The 20,632-nt window shown below is 40.6% G+C and overlaps 1 protein-coding gene across 1 annotated transcript in view; it reads left to right on the top strand.

The window, feature by feature from the left end:
• JAKMIP2 (janus kinase and microtubule interacting protein 2) overlaps positions 1–20,632 on the top strand; it is a 170,645-nt gene that overhangs the window by 105,712 nt on the left and 44,301 nt on the right. The window contains exons 2-5 of the mRNA XM_019661439.1: positions 1,502–1,777; positions 12,635–13,132; positions 16,801–17,010; positions 18,887–18,985. Of these exons, the coding sequence (XP_019516984.1) occupies positions 1,649–1,777; positions 12,635–13,132; positions 16,801–17,010; positions 18,887–18,985 (936 nt within the window). The 5' untranslated portion in view covers positions 1,502–1,648. The remainder of the gene's footprint in view (positions 1–1,501; positions 1,778–12,634; positions 13,133–16,800; positions 17,011–18,886; positions 18,986–20,632) is intronic.

Genomic DNA, 20,632 nt, shown 5'->3' with positions numbered 1-20,632 from the left:
GCCCCATCAGAATAACTCTTGTCTATACTTCTGAAACAACTGGTTTATTTTTTCAAAGGCACTTATCAAACAGATGATAATGATGAAGATAGATACAGATATAGATACTACAGATAGAGGTTTTGTTGAGGGTTGTTTTTTTTGTTTTTCGTTTTTCTTTTGGTTTGTTTTTTTGTTTTTTGGGGTTTTTTTTTTGCCTTGGAACTCTAACTTATTTTCAGTTTTAACATACTATACCTAGCACAGCACATAGAAGAAACTCTAACAATATTGGCTGAATGAATTAGTGAGGCTCAGTTAACCCAGTATAATTAAACCCCACTTCTCACAATTTATCTACTGTATGATTCTAGGTCTTCATATATCAAATTTTCTCTTTATTTTTGTCAGTTACAGTTGACATTCAGTATTATTTTACATTAGTTTCAGGTGTACAGCATAGTGGTTAGACATTTATATAATTTATGCAGTGATCCTGCAATTAGTAATCAAAACATCATGGTACTGGCATAAAAACAGACACATAGAGAGCTCAGAAATAACCCCATGCCTATATAGCCATTTAATCTGTGACAAAGGAGGCAAGAATATACAGTGGGGTAAAAACAGTCTATTTAATCAACAGTGTTGGGGAAAACTCGACCACCTTCTCATTATATACAAAAATAAACTCAAAGTGGATGAAAGACTTAAATGTACGACCCCAAGCCATAAAACTCCTAGAAGAAAACATAGGCAGTAAACTCCCTGATATTGCTCTTAGTAATATCAGATTTTCTTAAAGTTAGAGCTCTTTAAAAGGGGACGACCGCTTTCACAAATACTAATTTCACAAATACTAATTTAGTACCTGGTATGTCCCAGGCCATGTGTTGAATCCTGAGAAGCGAGTTGGAAATAAGAACAACACATCCCTGCCCTTACCAAGTTTGCAGTTTCATTGAGGTGACAACAATTTACCAATAAGGGCATGTAAGAACCTTGGGGGTGTTTCCAGGAGGGACTGATGTGGAAGCTGAGATGGGAGGAACCCTAAAAGCTGGTCCAGCTACACTGTGTGTGTGGCAGGGCATGAGGATGGGGACACAAAGGAGGGCCACGTGAGGTGGCTGTGCAGAAGATGGAGAAAGTCCTTATGGGAAGAGAGAAAGCATCAGAAAATTAAAAGGCAGTCCTTATGGCTTGCCTTATATAAGTGAGGCTATAAGACAGGATAAGGCTGGGAGAATGGGCAGGGTTAGGCATAAAAAGCACTCTGAGATGTGAAAGATAGACTCATATATACTCGTAGGGCTTTCAAGGATTTTAAGCAGGGCACTGAGATGATCAGACTCACCCTTTGTAAAGATGTCTGGAAATTCATGTGCACAGCGGACGGGAGATACTGGAGGGAGGAGCCCTCAGGGGGCGGCTCGTAGAGGTAGCTCAGGCAGAGTGTGACTGACCGGCACGAGCCAAGGTCTCTGCCGCAGCAATAACGTCTGTCTCTGCCTCTTCTCAGGGCTTCCAGGGCAGCGGCTGAGGAGACCTTACCAAGGAGCATCACGCAGTAGATGCTGAAACATCGCACTCCGGAATAAGAAGCAGTAACATGGCAGCACCTGTGTGAAAGGAATTAAAAACCAACAGACTCTTTTCGAAAGGAACAATGTCCAAGAAAGGGCGAAATAAGGGCGAGAAGCCCGAGGCGCTCATTGTCGCCCTTCAAGCTGCCAATGAAGACCTCAGGACCAAGCTCACAGACATCCAGATAGAGCTGCATCAAGAGAAGTCCAAGGTGAGTGAGACTCCCTGAGGCCACGGCCTGGAGAGTGGCCCTGCCTGCTCTGCCTGCTGGCTCCCATCAGGGGGCTTCTTTCTGCCAGTTCTCAGAGAGCAACAGCCCCTGTACGGATGGAGGCTCTCTTGTGTGTGGCAGGAGACAGTTGAGCACAGGACGCGCAGAAGATGAGAATCATATATATGCTCATGAGGCTGATGTCTGCCTCCTCGGGGAGCCTGTTCAAGAAACCAGATAATAAAAATTGAGGCAGTTAACCCCCACGCCACTACCTTCCCAGGACGCTTAATAGTTGTGTGAACTTGGGCAGGTTCCACTCTTGCCCTCTGAGTTAATCCCCCTTCAGCATCTAGAGCAGACTTTCTAAACTGCATCACGTCACGTCACTACCCTGCTCAAAACCCTTCAGTGGCTTCTACCTCTCTTGGAATGACAGGACTTTTCCTTTCACTACAGGGTAGTCTGACTCCTCCCCCACTGCCCTCCCCCCTCAGTCACTCTGCTCCAGCCTCTTTGCTGGGTCAACAAAGAGGCCGGTCACATTTAGGACCTTTGCTGTTGCTCTTCCTGGCCACCTCCTTCAGGTGTCAGCTGCAGCGCCATTCATCTGACCACAGTCTCTAACACAGAGCACCTCCTGCACCCAGTTACTCCCCGTGGCCTGACTGTCCTTGATCCATTTTATAGAAAATTATTTATTGATTTTATTGACTTATCCCTCCCCCATCAAATGCGATCTCTGTGAAAGCAGAGATTTACCTTGCACCTGAATCTCTCTAAAGCCCAAGTAAATGTCCAGAGCTGAAAAAGTTCAACGTAAGTTTGTAAAATGAGCTGAGGGACGAATGAAAGGTGATTCGTTCCTTATACTTTAGCTTCTTCATCAGTAACATGCTGCTATCTCACAGAGCTGGGATGGGGTTTAAATTATACAAATAAATAAACTAGTTATGAGGATTAAATGAGAAAACTCACAGCAAGGCTCAGAGAGCTGCCTGGCACATAGGAAACATCAAATTGTTAGTCATAATATTCTTTCTAATATGGTCTGCACTTGAATTGGTTGCTCACTAGAGTTAGGAAAGTCTCTCCACTTCCCTGACTCTCATCTCTTAAATGACTTGCTAACATTTATCTCACCAGAATGACATGGATATCAAACAGGGTCATGGATAGGAGAGCATCTTGAAATGCCAGACATGCGTGAGACATTTTTGCTCCCTGCAAACCTGAGACAACCATGTCGGCACTAAGTTGCCTTATCTTGATAATTCTTTGTATAGTAAGAGCGTATTCTTGACCAAGCTATATGTCACAAAGCAATAAATATTCATATTCTGTTTTATCTATCTCTTCTTCCTTGACATTACTATTAAACTTTAGTTATTTCCCCCCAAACCTGTCTCTCCTGGTTTCAGCCATAATAAAGCTTAGATCTGCCCAAGTCCCTTGCCTCTTATCTCAGCCAAACAAACCTTCACCTTGGGTAAACAGACTCCAATGTAAAGTTTGTGAAGGAAACTTTTTAGTTTTCATGAAGCTGAAAGGAACATGATGTTGTGTAAAAACAAAACAACAAAACAAAAAAAAACATTTGCTTGAGAGTCAGAAGACCAGGACGTTGTCTTTCTCTCTCCTCAGGGACAAATTTAAGTGTCTCAGTGTCTCGATCTGTAATTCAGGTGACTGAATCTGTGTCTCCATATGTGTGTCCCTCAGGCGTCACTGCATTAGATAACCTGTGGGAACTTATTAAAAATTGATATCGCTGGGCCCACCATCTGAGGATTCTGATAAAATAGGTGTGGTGACGACCTATTTTAGGACTGGCAGTTCTAACAAAAGTGCGGGCAGTCCCTCTGCAGGGGGTTCCCCGCCTCCTGTTGTCAAAGGCTCCCCTCTAAGGTTCCTCTCAGGTCCAGCCAGAGGGTCTAGGAACATTGCATTGGTTTTTTTGTTTGTTTCTTTCTTTTCTCTCTCTCTCTTTTTTTCTTATTAGTTTCAGGTGTACAAAACAATGTACTAGTTATATATTTCACCCCTCACAAAGTGATAACCTCCCTCCCCCAATCTACTGCCCTTCTGACGTCGTTATGTATCTATTATAATTCCATTGACTCTATTCCCTATGCTATCCTCCATATCCCATGACTGTACATATATTGAATTATAGTTGATATACATGTCTTGTTAGGGAGACCGCACCATGGACGGTGTAGATGCTTGACCTGTACTGATACTGCACTGCACACCTGAAGCTGCAGCGGAATAACATTTCATTGGTTTCAACTTTCCCTGGAGCAGCGTAACATTTCAAGAGAGGCAGGCTCCTTTCATTGTAGTAATGACAGGATGACAAACTACCTTGACGGGAGGAAGCCTGTCGGTCTGGAGACTGCTAACCATAAACTGCCACTGATTTATAGGGAACAAAGTCACAAGGTTTCAAAGAGGCAGGACCCTTCACTGCCAGTTTTCCACACATTCAAGTCTTTTAGAAGGGGTAACGTGGGCCTGGGCAGGGCTGCCTGTTTATCCTGGGCCTGGCACCAGTGTCTAAGCCAGGACGGTCAGTGTAATCTCCCCTTCGTCTGACAGGAGACTGGAAGCCAGCCCCTGGAATCAAAGCGCACTGCCTTTATCCTCCCCTCCACAGGCTGCCTCGCTGTCTTCCTCTCCTTGGTCGTTAATTACAAGCCTAGCACAGGGACTAACGCAAAGCCTCACCGCCTGTCAGCAGCCTTCCCTGAAGAACAAAGGGAATTCAGAGGGCAAACAAGTCATAAAGCAGTTTTATTAAAATTAATATGATTGCGTTTCCAAAGGCCTAGGCTTTCCGAGAGAATATGAACCATGCCAAGGTATGAATTCACACTCTCAGTTTGGATGACAAAATGATGATTTAGCCACAGGGAGTAGACTAGTTAAGAGAGTAGGAACCTTTGGGGCAATGGGACATTACTTATTTTTCCAGAAAGACAAAGCATCCCGTTGACGTTTACAGAACACATCGTGTAGCGAGCAGAGTCATAAACGCTTTGGGCTGATAACAGAAATAGCTGCTGCACTTGATTGAATGTTTACTATCTGTCACACACTGTAACGAGCACTTTTCCATCCTGACATAATCCCAGCTCTTTTGGTTAGCACCTGAGTGACCTTGAGCAGGTTACAGAATCCCGTGGTGTTTTTCTTTTCTCGTCTGTCAAATGGGGTAATAGGAGTGTCTGCTTCATAAAGGTGTGTGTGTGCGTGTAAGTTTTTGAGCAGTTAGTTTGTGTCAAGCATGTTAGGTGTTTTAATTCATTATCTCATTTCCTCCTCACTCCCACACTCTGAGGGAGGCACTATTGTTATCTCCATTTTGCAGATGAGGAAACTGAGGCTCAGCGAGGTAAAGTATTACCTCTGTGAGGTAATTCACACAGTCACATGATAGTAATGGCAGAGCTGGTTCTTCAGCTCTCCTCTCTTCACCAAAGTCTAGGCTCTTATTTTTTTGATGTGTTTTCCTCCCTGTTTTATTGAGATATAATTGACGTATAGCACCGTATAAATTTAAGATGTGCAACATAATGATTTGATACATGTGTATATTGCAAAATGATCACCACAATAAGTCTAGTTAACATTCATCACCACACATAGTTAATTTTTTTTTCTTGTAATGAGACTTGTAAAATCTATCTTTGCAACTTTCAGATACACAATATAGTATTATTAACTATAGTCACCATTTGGTACATTACATCCCCAGGACTTATTTAGCATAACTGGAAGTTTGTATCTTATGATGCCCTTCACCCATTTACCCCACCCCTTACCTTTCACCTCTGGCAACCACAAATGTGATCTCTGTTTCTATGAGTTTGGTTTTTTAGATTCCGTATATAAATGAGATTCTCTGTCTGACTTAATTCACTTACCACAATGCCCTCACGGTTCATCCATGTTGTTACAAAAGGCAGAATGTCCTTCCTTTTTCTGGCTGAGTAATGTTCCACCATAATATGCACGCATATATGCACGCATACGCATGTATAGACTACTTTTTCTTTATCCATTCATCCATCAGTGGACACAGGTTGTTTCCATGCCTTGCAAAGCCTATGCTCTTAAAAACTGTGAAGCTCTGGAAGAACCTGCAAACTGGGCAGTGGACAGAACGTTAGAACTTTTCTTTCCATTATTATGGGAATTTGAAATGGAGAAACAAGTGGTAGGGGGTATGGGTACATACCCAAAGGTGGGATGCAAATTTCTTGCTTTTTGTGCCTTTAGTTTTGTTTTCAGGAAGTGTAAGTGGCTAAAAACAAGCAATGAAAAAACAGAATCCTTCCCCGGGTTGTCTAAAATGTCCCTTGTAAGTGGCCTTCCTCTGGTGGCACCTGTTCCCTCCTTCACATCTCCTGTTTGAGAGTTAATGAAAATCCCACCCTCCTGTGAGTTTAGATCTCCAGCAACATCCAGTGCAGATAATCCACACCAAAGCTTTGGTTAGCTTGTCTTGCCTTGATAACCTCTCAACCTTCATAACCCCTTCTTACCTTTGACTGGGCTGCCTAATGTTTAATCCTAGATTTCTAAGGCCACGTTTAAAACTCAAATCACCACCATCTTTATCTTGGCAGAATTTACGCGTGCACTGGCATTTTGCAAATGCCAGGCTAGAATTAGGACAGAAGAGAAAAATATAACGTGAGGCCTGTGTGAGGTAGTCATGAATTTTCTTCCTTTTGTCATAGCCTAAGCTCTCCCCACTAGGATTAAATTTTCCTAATGATTATTTTGTTCAGAAAACCTCACGGGGAGAAGGGATTTGGGAGCTGTGTCATTCAGATCTGTGTTCAGTGCTCACCCCTTTGCCCTGTCCCACTCCCACTGTCTGTGTACACACCATCCAAGTGTCTTCCAAGTTAAGATTAGATTTCACCACGTCAGGGAATTCATCACATCCCGAGGAAACCCAATTTTACCTTGAAACATCTATTTCTATTAGGAAAATAGTTATGACAGTCTTAATAATGCAGTATTAATAATGTTAGTCATATCATGATAATATGAACACATATATTTATGTTGTTGGTATTCATATAACATTGCAAGATATAATATTAATATTTACAGCAATATTTATCAAAAGTGTTGTTGTAATATCTACCATGTATTAGTAATTATTAATCTCCCATGTGGTCCATCCTTTCCAAAGGACTTTTTTTTTAAAATATTTTTTTATTGGGGAATTGGGGGAAGAGGAACAGACAAGTTGCTATCGTTTTGTTCTTCAGTCTAGTTGTGGAGGACGTTGCTTCACTGGAAGTTGGCACCATCATTGCGCTCTTCCCGGGCGAGGCAGATCAGTCACTGGCTTCTGGACGGCCGCTCACTGTGGCTGCTGGCTGCTCACGCTGGCTGCTGGCTACACACGGTAGCCCATGGCAACCCACTGCAGCAGGGACTGCAGCCTACGCCGTCGCTGGCGACTCATGGCAGCCCAGCTCCAGGTTGAGCTGTTGTTCAGCATCTTAGCTGTGGAGGGCAGTGTCACTGGCCCTCATATGTGGGATCCAAACCGGGGCCCTCTGGCGTCCCAAGCCAGCTCTTAACCATCGTACCACTCGGCCGGCCCCCAAAAGGACTTTTGATACATTATCTAAGTCAATCCTCACAACAACTCTTTGAGAATGATGGTGCCCATCACAGCTTACACACAAGAACAGTGAGGCTGAGAGAGGTGAAGGGCTTACTCGAGGTTTCAGAACAAAAGGAGGTCTGGGCTCTGACCCAGAACTGACTCCCGGCTCATGCTGGGCTCTAATCAGCTTCCTTTACATCACACGCAAGGGGAGGCTATTCCTTACTTTTCTCATCTGAAATTCAGATGAAACAAATACTACTGATATCACAGAGCTGCTGAGGAGGCTAAATGTACTGATATGTATAAAGCCTTTTTACCAGGGTGCCTGACTCATACATAATAAGCCTTTGATAAATGCTATTATGTGGTCCAGCTGAAATTTTTCTCTGTAAAACATTTCCACTAGTCAAAATTGATTCTTCCATTAAATAATTTTTTTTCGTTTCAAGCATTGTCATCTTCGTGTGTTTTCATTGTTACACAGGAATAACTCTTCATCTTTTGGTATACTCATCTGCACATTTTACATTAAGATATTAAATCTATTTCCTTAGCGGTGCAATTTGAGCTGCAAGTAATTTTCAGAAAATGGTTTTACTACAAAATTTGTATTGGCTCTTCTTTCCAAATGTCAGTCAAATCCTTTGTACCTCCTTTACAGTGAAACACTTCTCCTAGGCTTAAAAAAACAGCCATACTGAGAAATCCTATTTTTTTAAAAAAAGCCAATTTCCATGGCAACCAAAAATAACTGAACATAAAACTGCCAAATATTATTCAATGCCTTTGGATTTTGTTTGGGTTCTGTGGATTCATTTAAGTGATGGACAAGAAGGCCAGTGTTTGTTTGTAGTTGTTTCTGTCTTCAGGCTGGAATATCTTTTCCATGGATCTGTATTTTCACTTTTTTTTCTTTTTCATTCATCTCTACAGTCCACACATGAAAGAGTAGTGTTTATAATTTGGGAGAAATGACAGAATCACAAAGTGATACAATCTAATGTACCTGCAGAGAATTTGACATAATTTTAGATGAAAAGTATCTCCTCTCATATCTAGCAATAGTACCTTACATTTCATAGTACTTTACAATTCAAGAAACTTATCCATCCATTATATAATTTAACCCTAAATATAACTCTTTATGGGTATTTTTTAAAGTGTAATCAAAGATCCTCAGAAGGATAAGGCAACTTTCTTAGAGATAGCAGATGGTGAAATCAAAATGCAAATCTAGAATTCCTTATACTTTGTCCATTTTTACTACACTTTCTCATTGTTCTAGGAAAAATTGTTAAAATTTCCCTTAGTAACTTGTTACCAGACAGCCATTATCATGATGCTATTCTAAATGCCTAATGTAAATACATCCTGCTGAAATGGAAGATGACTAATTTCACATTATTTGAGCTAAAGTACTTTCCCAAGGTCCTAAATGGAAGGTAAACAATCAGAGTTACTAAATTAGTGGAAAATAATGCCCCCTTTTTAAAAAGATTCCTTCCCCATGCAGAAGAGGAATCAGCAAACTTTTCTGGAAAGGGCAAAATAGTAAATACCCTAGATTTTGTGTGACAGTCTCTCTAAGACGACTCAACTCTATTGTAGCCTGAAAGCAGCCACAGGTAATATGTAAATGAATGGGCATGGCTGTGTACCAATAAAACTTTATTCACAAAAACAAGGGGCAGGAAAGATTTGGCCCATGGGCTGTGGCTTGCCCACCCCTGGCCTAGAAAAGACCCACTTCAGTTTATTGTAGAAAGATGGAGAATAAGATTTAGGCTGTTGTTATTGAAGCACTGAGAGAAACATCAAGCAGAGGACAAGAAACATTCTTATATGTTAGGGATATCTTTGTTTTATTTTCATTTTGTCCAGGGAAGGGATGGATGAGGGGCTACTCTAGGTAACCTTATTAGCCTGTGTTCTCTACACTGAATGACAGGACAAATTCTTGCCTCTGGTCAGGGGACTAGTTAGGAAAACATATTGGAACACATCCTTTCATTCCACGCATACTCTTTGGCTCCTGGTTATGTGTTGTGCTGGCAACCATTGGGTAGACAAAGATGATCAAGATTCATTGGCTGCCTTCTAGGTGTTTATAGTCTGGATAGGAGAAGGAGAGGAGGTAATGAGGACAAGTGTACAAAAAAAAAACATAGCATAAAGAAAAATGTGACTTCGAAGGGACATGTGCATCCATCCGTATGTTCACTGCAGCATTATTTACAACAGCCAAGATGTGGAGGCAGCCTGGGTGTCCCCGAATGGATGAATGGATAAAGACAAGGTGGTACATATGTACAATGGAATATCACTCAGCCGTAAAAAAGAATGAAATCTTGCCATCTGCAACAACATGGATGGACCTGGAGGGTATTTTGCTGAGTGGAGTATGTCAGACAGAGAAAGACAGATGCAATGTGATTTTGCTTATATGTGGAATCTAAAGAACAAAACAAACAAACAAACAAACAAACAAACAAACAAACAAAACAGAAACACACTCCTAGATACAGAGAACATTTTGATGGTTGCCGGATGGGAGGGGGCTGGGGAGATGGGTGAAAAAGGGGAAGGGATTGAGAATTACAAATTGGTAGTTACAAAATACTCATAGGGATGGAGAGTACAGCATAAGGAATATAGTCAATAATATTGTAACAACTATGTATGGTGTCAGATGGGTACTAGATTTATCAGGGTGATCACTTTGTAAGTTATATAAATGTCTAGTCACTATGTTGTATACCAAAACCAATATAATATTGTATGACAACTGTAATTGAAAAATTGAAAAATTATAAAGAACAGAAAAGAAAAGAAAAACGTAGGCAGGGCCAGTAAGGAGGTATTAGCAAAGTGTACTGAGAAGACAAGGGCAGGAGAAATGAGCTTTGTCCTGGGCGATCAGGCATGGCCTGACCAGAGAGGGTGACATCTAGCTGGTGGGTCATGAGGAATGGGAGGATCCCCAAAGGAGTTGAAGGAGAGGCAGGTCAGGAAGAAAAAACTTGAGGTACACAGGTACCGAAAGGCAGGGAGAAAGAGTGAGGAATAGGTGTGGGAGCCGGAAGTCCAACCAAATCTTCTCAGAGCCTGAAAGGCAAAGCTGACGTGTTGGGATTTTATTCTGCAGCTCAAAGGATCCCTGGGTGACCCTTGAGCCAGCACATAAATCAGATCAGAACGAGGCTTTACTCAGATAGTATCACCAGCTGTGTGGGGAAAACTAGGTTCATTACAGGAACCTCCCAGAACTCGAGAGCAGCGCTGTCTGGCAGAAATACAACATGAGCCATGATGCGAGCCATTTATGTGATTTAACATTTTCTTGTGACCACAATTTTAAAAGTGTAAAAAAAAAAAAAAAGTATTTTTTTAATAATGTACTTTATAACCTAATTTGCCCCAAATATCATTTCGGATATGCAATCAATATAAAAAACTATGAATAAGCCATTCTTTGCCTCACATGAAGTCTTCGAAATCCAGTGTGTGTTTTACACTTAGATCAGGTCTCACTTCAGACTTAACGATATTCCAAGTGCTCAGCATGGCTGGTGGCCACCATATTGGACAGCACAGCTCTAGAGCAGATGCGATAAGAGGCATCAGGATGGGACCTTGGCCTAAACTGGAGGCAAGATTGGAGGACAGTCGTTTGAGGGTGCCTGGCTACTTATTTTGCCAAGTCTCCTTGTGCCCTGAGTTCTTTTAGAATAACCAACATGGGAATAATCGCTGTGCCTTGAAAATAAAATATTCATAAAATGTCATGTGGATTTAGGAAACTCTGTTGTAGCCACAGGTAGGTAAACTGTGAAGGTAAGTACAATCTCAGACACTTTATCATTACAATGATTTCAGTAAGGAGCTTGAATGTTAACATTTTCTTCAGCTGAAAAGGCTCTTAATTCTTTTATGAAACCTTCCAATTTTACAAATGCCAGAGACTCAGTTATCACTCAGTGAGATATGACTCCGGGGGCTGACCAATTCTTTCCTTTTTCCAGGTTACTGTGTGTGTGAGTGTGAGTGTGAGTGTGTGTGTGTGTGTGTGTGTGTGTGTGTGTGTGTGTGTACACACACACACATGACAGAGACAAAGAGGAACAAAGACAGGCAGCAGAGATAAAGGTGGGGGAAGAGGAGAGTAGAACAGGAGCCATGATGCTTTTTCAAGCTACAAATGCCAGGGCCCCACCCTAATCTACTGAATCAGAGACAGACTCACAGCCAGATTAAGGAAGTGCCATCACTAATCTATAAGGATACCTGTATCATCATTGGAAATGTAACAAAACACAATATTTTTTTCTTTTTGAACCAGAACACCTGAATGGTAAAAAGATTAGAGAAAATACTTTATTAAACTACTTGGTGTTGGCTTAGCGGGGAGCCAGAGAGGTAGGTAAGAGTGGAGACAGGGAAGGGCAGAAATAACAACAGCTACTAAACTCCTTTAACCGAGAGAGAGCCGGATGGACTGCAGGGCTTGGGGGCTGGCGGGTGTGTATATATAAAGTTTGGGATGGAGCCAAGTTGCCATAGTAAGAAAGGAGAGGGGGAGGATATTATCAACTGTCTTCATTCTTCTCCTTCCCCTTAGCGGCAGCATTTACTCTTCCAAAAAAAAAAAAGTGGAAAATATTTCATCTTACTTTAGGTACAATTTACTAGTCTTAGCATAATATTGAACTATGAACTACCTTGAGACACCCACATTATCAGTTTGGACATAGACAGGTGTGGTTTAAAAAGCTCTGTAGGTGGTCTGTTTTGAACTCCTCCCCACCAAGGTGAAAACCATCATAGGACCACCTCCTAATTTTATTGTGTGTACCAGTCACCTGTGGGCTTGTTAAAATGCACGTCCTGATTTGTTGGTCCGGGGCGAAGCCCTGCTGCATTTCTGACAAGCTTCTGGGTGATGCCTCTGTTCTCATCTGCAGATTACACATCAAATAGTAAGGCTCCAGCACGTCAAATGTTTGTCTGAACAAAGTAGTATAAGCATCCTTAGGTATTGCCTCCTTTTACACACCGTATTCCCTCCCATCTTTAAAGCCTGTGGCCCCCTTCCCTCGGAGCATCTGAAAGGAGATGAGGAATTGAGAGATCGCAAGGGCCTGAGCTGTGAACCCTGCCTGGGAGCGCACCTTTCCTTTGAGGCTCACCTCTCTCATCCTTTCGCCCTCTGCCTTTAGGTGTCTAAGCTTGAAAGAGAGAAGACTCAAGAAGCCAAGCGGATCCGTGAGCTGGAGCAGCGCAAGCACACGGTCCTGGTGACGGAACTCAAAGCCAAGCTCCATGAGGAGAAGATGAAGGAACTGCAGGCGGTGAGGGAGAATCTCATCAAGCAGCACGAGCAGGAAATGTCGCGGACAGTGAAGGTGCGGGATGGGGAGATCCAGAGGCTCAAGTCGGCTCTGTGCGCCCTCCGCGACGGCAGCAGTGACAAAGTAAGGACCGCGCTCACCATTGAGGCCCGGGAGGAGGCCCGGAAACTGTTTGATGCGGAGCGCCTTAAGCTCTTGCAGGAAATTGCGGACCTGAAAACTGCCAAGAAGCAGGTGGACGAGGCTTTAAGCAATATGATCCAAGCGGATAAAATCAAGGCCGGGGACCTGAGGAGTGAGCATCAGTCCCACCAGGAAGCCATCTCGAAAATCAAGTGGGAGTCGGAGCGGGACATTCGGAGGCTGGTTAGTAACCTTGTGCAGACCGTTCTCTTTCCAGGTTTCAGAGCGCCATGGGTTTGCTTTTTCAGGCGTGTCTCATGAGTGGATTATAAACAGTGCCCGCCTTTTTTCTAGTGTTCTATCCGAAATACAAGCTAGATTGGTAAGCAGGTAGGTCGGTGGATGGGTGGGTGGATGGATGGATGGGTGGATGAATGGAGGAATGGATGGATGGATAATATATTTGGCCAGGCCAAAATTAGTGTCATAAAATGTAAAAGATTTTGAATCACCTTTCTCATAAAAACGAGAGTCTTCCAGCCCTGTGTATATGGAGAGTATTTATGTATTCAATGGCTCCTGTTTTCTTGGATGTCTAAAAATATTCTAAATTATGAACTCGTCCAAAATCAGCATGCTTTTGTGGGCTTTCCGTTTATAAAATGTTGCTGGGTTTTTACAAGTGTCGGGAAAGTTTCTATGGCTTTCAAGATGTCTGATAAACGCAGCCACCGGAACATCCTGAGTGATTCACCAGCCTTCTTTCCAGGAACTGTGTCTGGAAGCAATAAATAAAACTATAAAATTCCTAGTCATTTTTAAAGTAGATCTTTTTCCCCAAAATAAACAGGGGCCATTATAATTTTTAAATTGGATGTCATTCTTCAGTAGCTTGCTTGCTATTATCAACTTCAAAACTTACTTCAACACCTACAGAGTTGGGTCTTTCTTTTTAATATGGATGATCAAAAACAGCATCGATCTCTCACTATGTTTAAAAATAAAACAAATACCATTATTGTGGAAAAGTTGTAATGTCCTAGGATGACCTTGTTCAATTATTTTAGAAGAAACATTTACATGCTTACAAAAGGTCAGACAATTAAGTTCGCAAACTTTCCACTGTTCACTCATACAGGGAAAAGTTCACGAACTTAATTGTGTGACCTTTTCGTATATACTCAGAATGTTTAGCATTAGTTATATCCTAGTTATATTATCAAATTAACCATCACCTGTGAGAATGTACTTTATGCTTCTCTAAAAGTAATACGTTTTTAGGTAAAACTACACATTCCCTCTTGTGTCTGCCGATTCTAAGCAATTATTTTCTAAGAAGTCTAATTATGTTCCTTGAGTGATATCTCTAGGATTTCAATTTTAAGTAAAAAGTGGTTACCATAGAACATTTTAAAAAGCTAAACATGTAATATTCTTTGTACTGCAACACAGTAGGACTGTAAAATGTTGCCTCTGCCACACTTTCCTCATTCTGTATCTGCAATTCATTCTATTGCACCAGTGACAAAAAAGACCAAACACAGTGCAGAAATACTGATCTCTGCCCTGCCTTTGGTTTTTGAAACAACAATGGCTGATAAGAAGGAATCGGGACTATGAACTCTGGAGTCAGCAGGTAGGTAATTGAAAAGGAAGCTTTACATGAAATATTTTTGTTTGTTGATGGTTTTCAATGTAAAATCTGCGAGGATATCCACAGATTTGTAATGGTTTTTGTCCTGACTTTCTTTCACTGGCGCATTGCTGCACTAGACGTGAAATCCCTCTTTAACACGGTCAACTCTAAGCTAACTCAAGAGTGGTTCAAAAATTGGGTGCAAACAGGATAACATGGGAAACTTTTTCAGTAGCACAGGTGCACTTGTCTTAATTTTTACCTTCTTATCTTGTTCCTGACCCCTCCCCAGCTCCATTTTTGAAACTGAAAGTGAGAGAAGTGGGAGCGGATCTACTGAGAAAATTTCCCCAGGGAATTCAGATATATATATATATATATATATATATATATATATATATATATACCCTTCCCATCTAAGAACAGAACTTTGGAAGATTGTGGTATTCAGAGACCAGCGTCCATGCTTATAACCATGATGCAATAGGGCTTCCTCAGCACTAATTCCTGGAGATCCTTCAGAGAACCACTTTGGGAAATGCTGGGAGTCTATGGATATTCTTGGTGCCAGTAGAGCATGGTGTCTAATAGAATGGACTCTCGAGTCAGAAGGCTGAATTTAAAATCAAGCTTAACCACTTATTAGCCATGTGACTATGACCACGTTAACCCTTCAGGCCCTCCATCATCATCTGTACAATGGTAATAACAGAACCTATATAAAAGGAGTGTTAATAAAATGAGAAAAGGTATATAAAGCTCTGTGTTTAGTGCCTTGAATGTGGTAGAAGACCAATAGATTTCAGTTATGATGATGGTGATGATGAATTCATATGATTATATGGGCAGTAACGGAATGATTTCCCAGCAAGTTTAGTTACATAGGGTACATCAGAACCAACTGGGGGCATGCAGATCTGAAACTACGGGGAGCAGGAAGTAACACCATAGATGACGGGTCTGACAAATGAATGTGCTACTCAGTTAAAAATCACATTGGACTCAAGCTTTCTATAAGGAGACAGAAACTAAAAACAATGCTTTTATTCCCAAATTCACAGGGCAGTGTTTGATTCCTCACCAAGTTATCAGATGATATTGCAGGATCTTGCAGAATTTAGCCCAGTGCTCTCCAAAAATTGACATAAAATTTCATCATGTGACTTAGAGGCAGTAGCTCACAGATATTTACATGTGGCAAATATGTGACTATGTAGCACAATGTCTGTCCCCTTTTTTTTTTTTTTTTAGTTCTAAGGAACACAGCAAAGAAAAATTTATACCAAGTTTCTTGTTTTTGTAAGGAGACATCTTTATAAAGAGTAGAAGAGTATGAGATTGTATTAAATGTATTCCTTATCTCCATTTTGAATATTCACATATAATGAAACAGAAGAAAGGTTTCATCTGATAGCTATGCTTTCTTCAACAATTGCTTATAGACAGTCAGTTCACTGGCCTTTAGATGGCAGACATTTCAGTCCAGTGGAACTCTGAACCATTGGTATCAAATGCTTCTGAGACCACACCCAGGCTTAGCAGAAATGAGTGTTGGGATCAATAAACATTTCCCACAGATCTAGGAGGGAAAATAGTGCTAATATAATCAGGTATTTTCTGTCCCTGTTTTTGTTCCAACGATGGTTTTCTGACAGGAAGGGTAACATGGTTGCCAAGAACCACTCTGAAACGTGGATAGGAATGGAACGAACCATGTGGCACGAGCTGCAGAAAGACCTAATGTCAGATTCACTACCTGAATGCAAACGCACTGGTATTGGGGAAGGCGTGGGCTACTGGCAAGTCTGCAGCTTCCTTAGTTCCAAATGACCTGTTCATAGTGACTGCTGCTATTTGAACTGAACTCAAAGGTTATTCCCCCCAAAGAGGACGTAACACCAAAAATTGTCCTGGGAAACGTAGTAGTGGAACATTTAGTATCTGTCTTTATTTAAACACTGATGACCCATTTTACAGTTAACTTTTCCTTTCCATTCCCAGCCAACCCAGACCATTTCAAACAATACGTTGATCAAAGCATCTACACAGAATATACTGGAGGGGAAAAAAATTACTCTCTTTGACCCTGAATTAGCCTAGGATAGCCCTTCATGACACAGTCTTGCCTTGTCTTATTCATGAATTCAATACACTTGTAATATTCATGACTTTTTTCTATATCAATCAGCAGAGAGAAGTTAAACGTGTACAGTTATAAAAATGCACTTCTTTGCAGCATTATTAAATAAAATGTCATGGGTGTCATCTAATTCAGATGGATGAAATCAAAGCCAAGGACAGGATCATCTTTTCCTTGGAAAAGGAGCTGGAGACCCAAACAGGCTATGTACAGAAACTCCAGCTGCAGAAGGAAGCTTTGGATGAACAACTCTTCTTGGTCAAGGAGGCCGAGTGTAACATGAGCAGCCCGAAACGAGAAATTCCAGGGAGAGCAGGAGATGGCTCCGAACACTGCAGCAGTCCTGTAAGTCTATTCAAGTTGAAGTTAAGAACACAGGAGTCATGTTTTATTTAGCTCCCAACTTTTACTTTTCACTTAAGCTCTTTTCCTGTTTACTGTGGAGAAATCAATTCTATCTCCTACTATAAAACCAGCTAGTATCTTGGGAGCAAGGTTATCTAAACTCAGAGGCAACAAAGTGGTCTTGCATGCATTAGCAGATCACAAGAGAATTGCAGATCTTTAAAACTCCTTGATAGACTTTTTCTAGCCAAGCAGTACCTATCCAAACTTCAGCCTGTTACAAGAATCATAAATTAGATGAAAATACTTTGCATCTTGCCAAGACTGGTAATTTTCCCTTGTGTGAACAACTGGGTTGGAAATTGGTAAGGACGGTTATCACCTACAGGGGTCAACATGTGTAACTATTAAAAGATTAAGCCATTTATATCATCATCTGAATGTTTCTAGTTTGATTGAACTTGACACTTATTTCTGTGGATTTTCATCATTTTATATGAGAAATTATTTTCAGAAGTGCAACGATAGAAATCAGCTCATATATAGTTGGCTTTCATATCTTATACCTTTCAGATCATTTAACTGCTAAAAAGATGAAAATGAATTATTTAGGAACACAGACAGGTTCCAAAGTAGTACTTAGAACCAAGTAATGAATAATTTATGAGTTGGTATTCAGGATATATATATATATATATATATATATCCCAGTAGGTGGTGGAAAGACTACAGAACTAGGATTTAGCAGATGTAAGTTTTCGTTCTAGCCCACTTAATTACCTGTAGTGTACCGTAATCGTCAAAAGAATGGGCTGTAGAGTTAGACCCTTTAGTTCAAATTCTGGGTCTGCCATTTACAGTGTGACCTTAGGCAAATCATTTCACTGCTCAGAGTTTCTTCATCTGTAAAGCAGAGACAATCGTGGTTCCCGATAAGGCTTGTCTAAGATTTAGAAGAGGTGATATGTGAAATGTTGAACACAGTGTCTGGCACATAGTTAGCGTTCAATACATATTAGCTATTGATCTGTTAGCCAGGAGACCTTGAACAAGTTATGGCCCCCCTGAATCCTCCCTGTTCTGCTACATCTTCTAGGATATTGTGAATCTAGGAATGTAACGTGTGTGAAACTGCTTTGTCAACAGTACAGCACTATGAAAGTGTAAAATGGTGATGGAGTTGCAAGTGTATGATAAGAACAGTCCTCTGGGCTCTAGAGAATAGAATTAAGCCATGACTGCTGTGTGTAAAGAGATCCAGGCAGTTATGCCAGTTGTGAAGGCAGTTGCTCTGGGTCAAATATACCAATGAAGCCTGTCCTAGAATATACTGCCTTCTATATGTGAAAGTCACGCACTGACCTCCTTACTCTGACCTGTTTCTCCAGGAATATGCAGGAATTTACAGAGCCCATCCCCACCTCGTGCTCTAGCCCCACTCTGGCTAAGTGTCATAGCAGGACATCTGTCTAAGCTGTAGGAAGCAATGTTCAGCCATGACACAAGGATGCTCCTTGAACCTCATGTAATCACAACATGAACATGGTCTCACAGCTCACAGATTTGATAAGCTGATCCAATCACCTACCACTCCCCCTGCCGAGAGTCCGGGCTCCAGGGAGTAGCTGCCACGTGAAATTCATCTGCAGTTTCAACCACGCTTGGTCTTAAACCCAAGTGGTAAATATTGGGGGGTTAGAAGAGGGGAAATGTTTACTCTTCTCTGAGTGAGAGAACATTTTACTCTCAGCTCATAAGCCAGGTGAAAGGAACTAAGCCTATTTATTACTTTTATGAGTGGTATTCCAAAACTTCGTAAAATGTGTTGTTGAAGAAAACTTAAAATTAAAATTTCCATTTTAATTTTCATGTGTAGGATTTGCGAAGAAATCAAAAGAGAATAGCTGAATTGAATGCCACTATAAGAAAATTAGAAGACAGGAATACCTTGCTTGGAGATGAACGAAATGAATTGGTGAGTTCTAATCAGGATTTTTTTTATTTTTTGTTAAGCATTATGTTATAGAAGTATATATTATGTTATAGACTTATAACATAATAGAGAGAAGTGCACAAATAATAAAGGTACAGCTCAATAAATACGCCATAAATGATATCGCCATATCACCACCCCCCAGATGATTAAGTAGATCACCAGCATCTCAGACCTCCTTTCTGTGACCCCTACCAATCACCACCCTCCTAAAGTTAACCACTGTACTGACTTCTATCATGACAGATGTCTATCATCATTTTTAAAGTTTGTTGTAAATGGAGTCATACAATATTTACTCTCTTGTATCTGTTTTTTTTGCTCAGCGATTCCATTTGTGCTCGATGTAGGATTCATTCATTTTCATACTCTGTAATAGCCAATTAACACACCATAATATACTTATTTTTCTATTGTTAATGAACATGTATGTCATTTCTTAACAGTTTCAAGCTGTTAATGGTGCTGCTACATGTCTTTGGTGAGAAAATGTGCTCATTGTTGGTGAGAATATACCAAGGAACAGAATTACTAGATCATAGAGCATGCATATAGTCAGCTTCTGTTCGTTTAGAAAACTAAACAGTTTCCCACAGTTGGTGTAACACTTTGTATGCCCACTAGCAATGTATGAGGGTTGTAGTTTTCCCACATCTTTGCCAAAACACAAAGGCTATTGTTCATTTCAGCCCTCTTGACAGGTGTGAGGTATATTAGTATAGTGATTTTCATTTTTATTTTTCTTCTTAAAAATGAGGCTGAGTAACTTCTCAAATCTCTATTGGCCTTTTGGGTATCCTGTGTGATTTACGATTTTTTATTTTGCCTATTTTTTCTTGTGCTGCCTTTATTTCCTTATTAACATTAGGAATTTTTTTGCACCATCTTTTGGATATTTGTGTTTAAAATGTCCTGCTCCATGGCTTACCTTTTATATTCTTAATGGTGGTTTTGGCATAAAGAAGTTATTTCCAGCTTTTTCTTCTTTCAAACGTATGCATTTTAGGTCGTAATTGACTCTCTAAGCATGACTTTAGCTTTATCATCCCATGTTTTCTTATGTCATAATGGATTGGTATTTAATTCAAATCTTTTCTAATATATAATTTCTTCTTTGAAATTTTAGGTTACTCAGAAGGTATGGCTTAATTTCCAAACATTTGAGAATTTTGCATTATTTTTTTGTTATTGATTTCTACCTTAATTTCACTACAGAGAACATTCTATATTATTATTTAGTATTATTTCATTACTTTAAAATTTTTTTGAGATTTGCTTTATGACTCCAGCATATGGTCAATTTTAAAAATGTTCTATGTTCACATGAGAAGAAGGCATACTCTGTAATTATAAAATGCAGTTTGAGTCAAGTTTATTAATAACCTTGTTTAAAATCTTCTATATCTTTACTGAATTCTTTTTTAAGATTTTAAAAAAATTTTTATTGAGAAATTGGGGGAAAGGAAACAGACAAGTTGCTGTCGTTTTTGTTCTTCAGTCTAGTTGTGGAAGATGTTGCTTCACTGGCCCAAGTTGGCACCATCATTGCGCTCTTCCTGGGCGAGGCAGATCAGTCACCGGCTTCTGGACGGCAGCTGCTGGCCGCTCACGCTGGCTGCTGGCTACACA

This window comes from Hipposideros armiger, unplaced genomic scaffold (genome assembly GCF_001890085.2).
Source record: "Hipposideros armiger isolate ML-2016 unplaced genomic scaffold, ASM189008v1 scaffold_11, whole genome shotgun sequence".
Lineage (NCBI taxonomy): Eukaryota > Metazoa > Chordata > Mammalia > Chiroptera > Hipposideridae > Hipposideros > Hipposideros armiger.
This window is presented reverse-complemented; position numbering and strand designations above follow the sequence as displayed.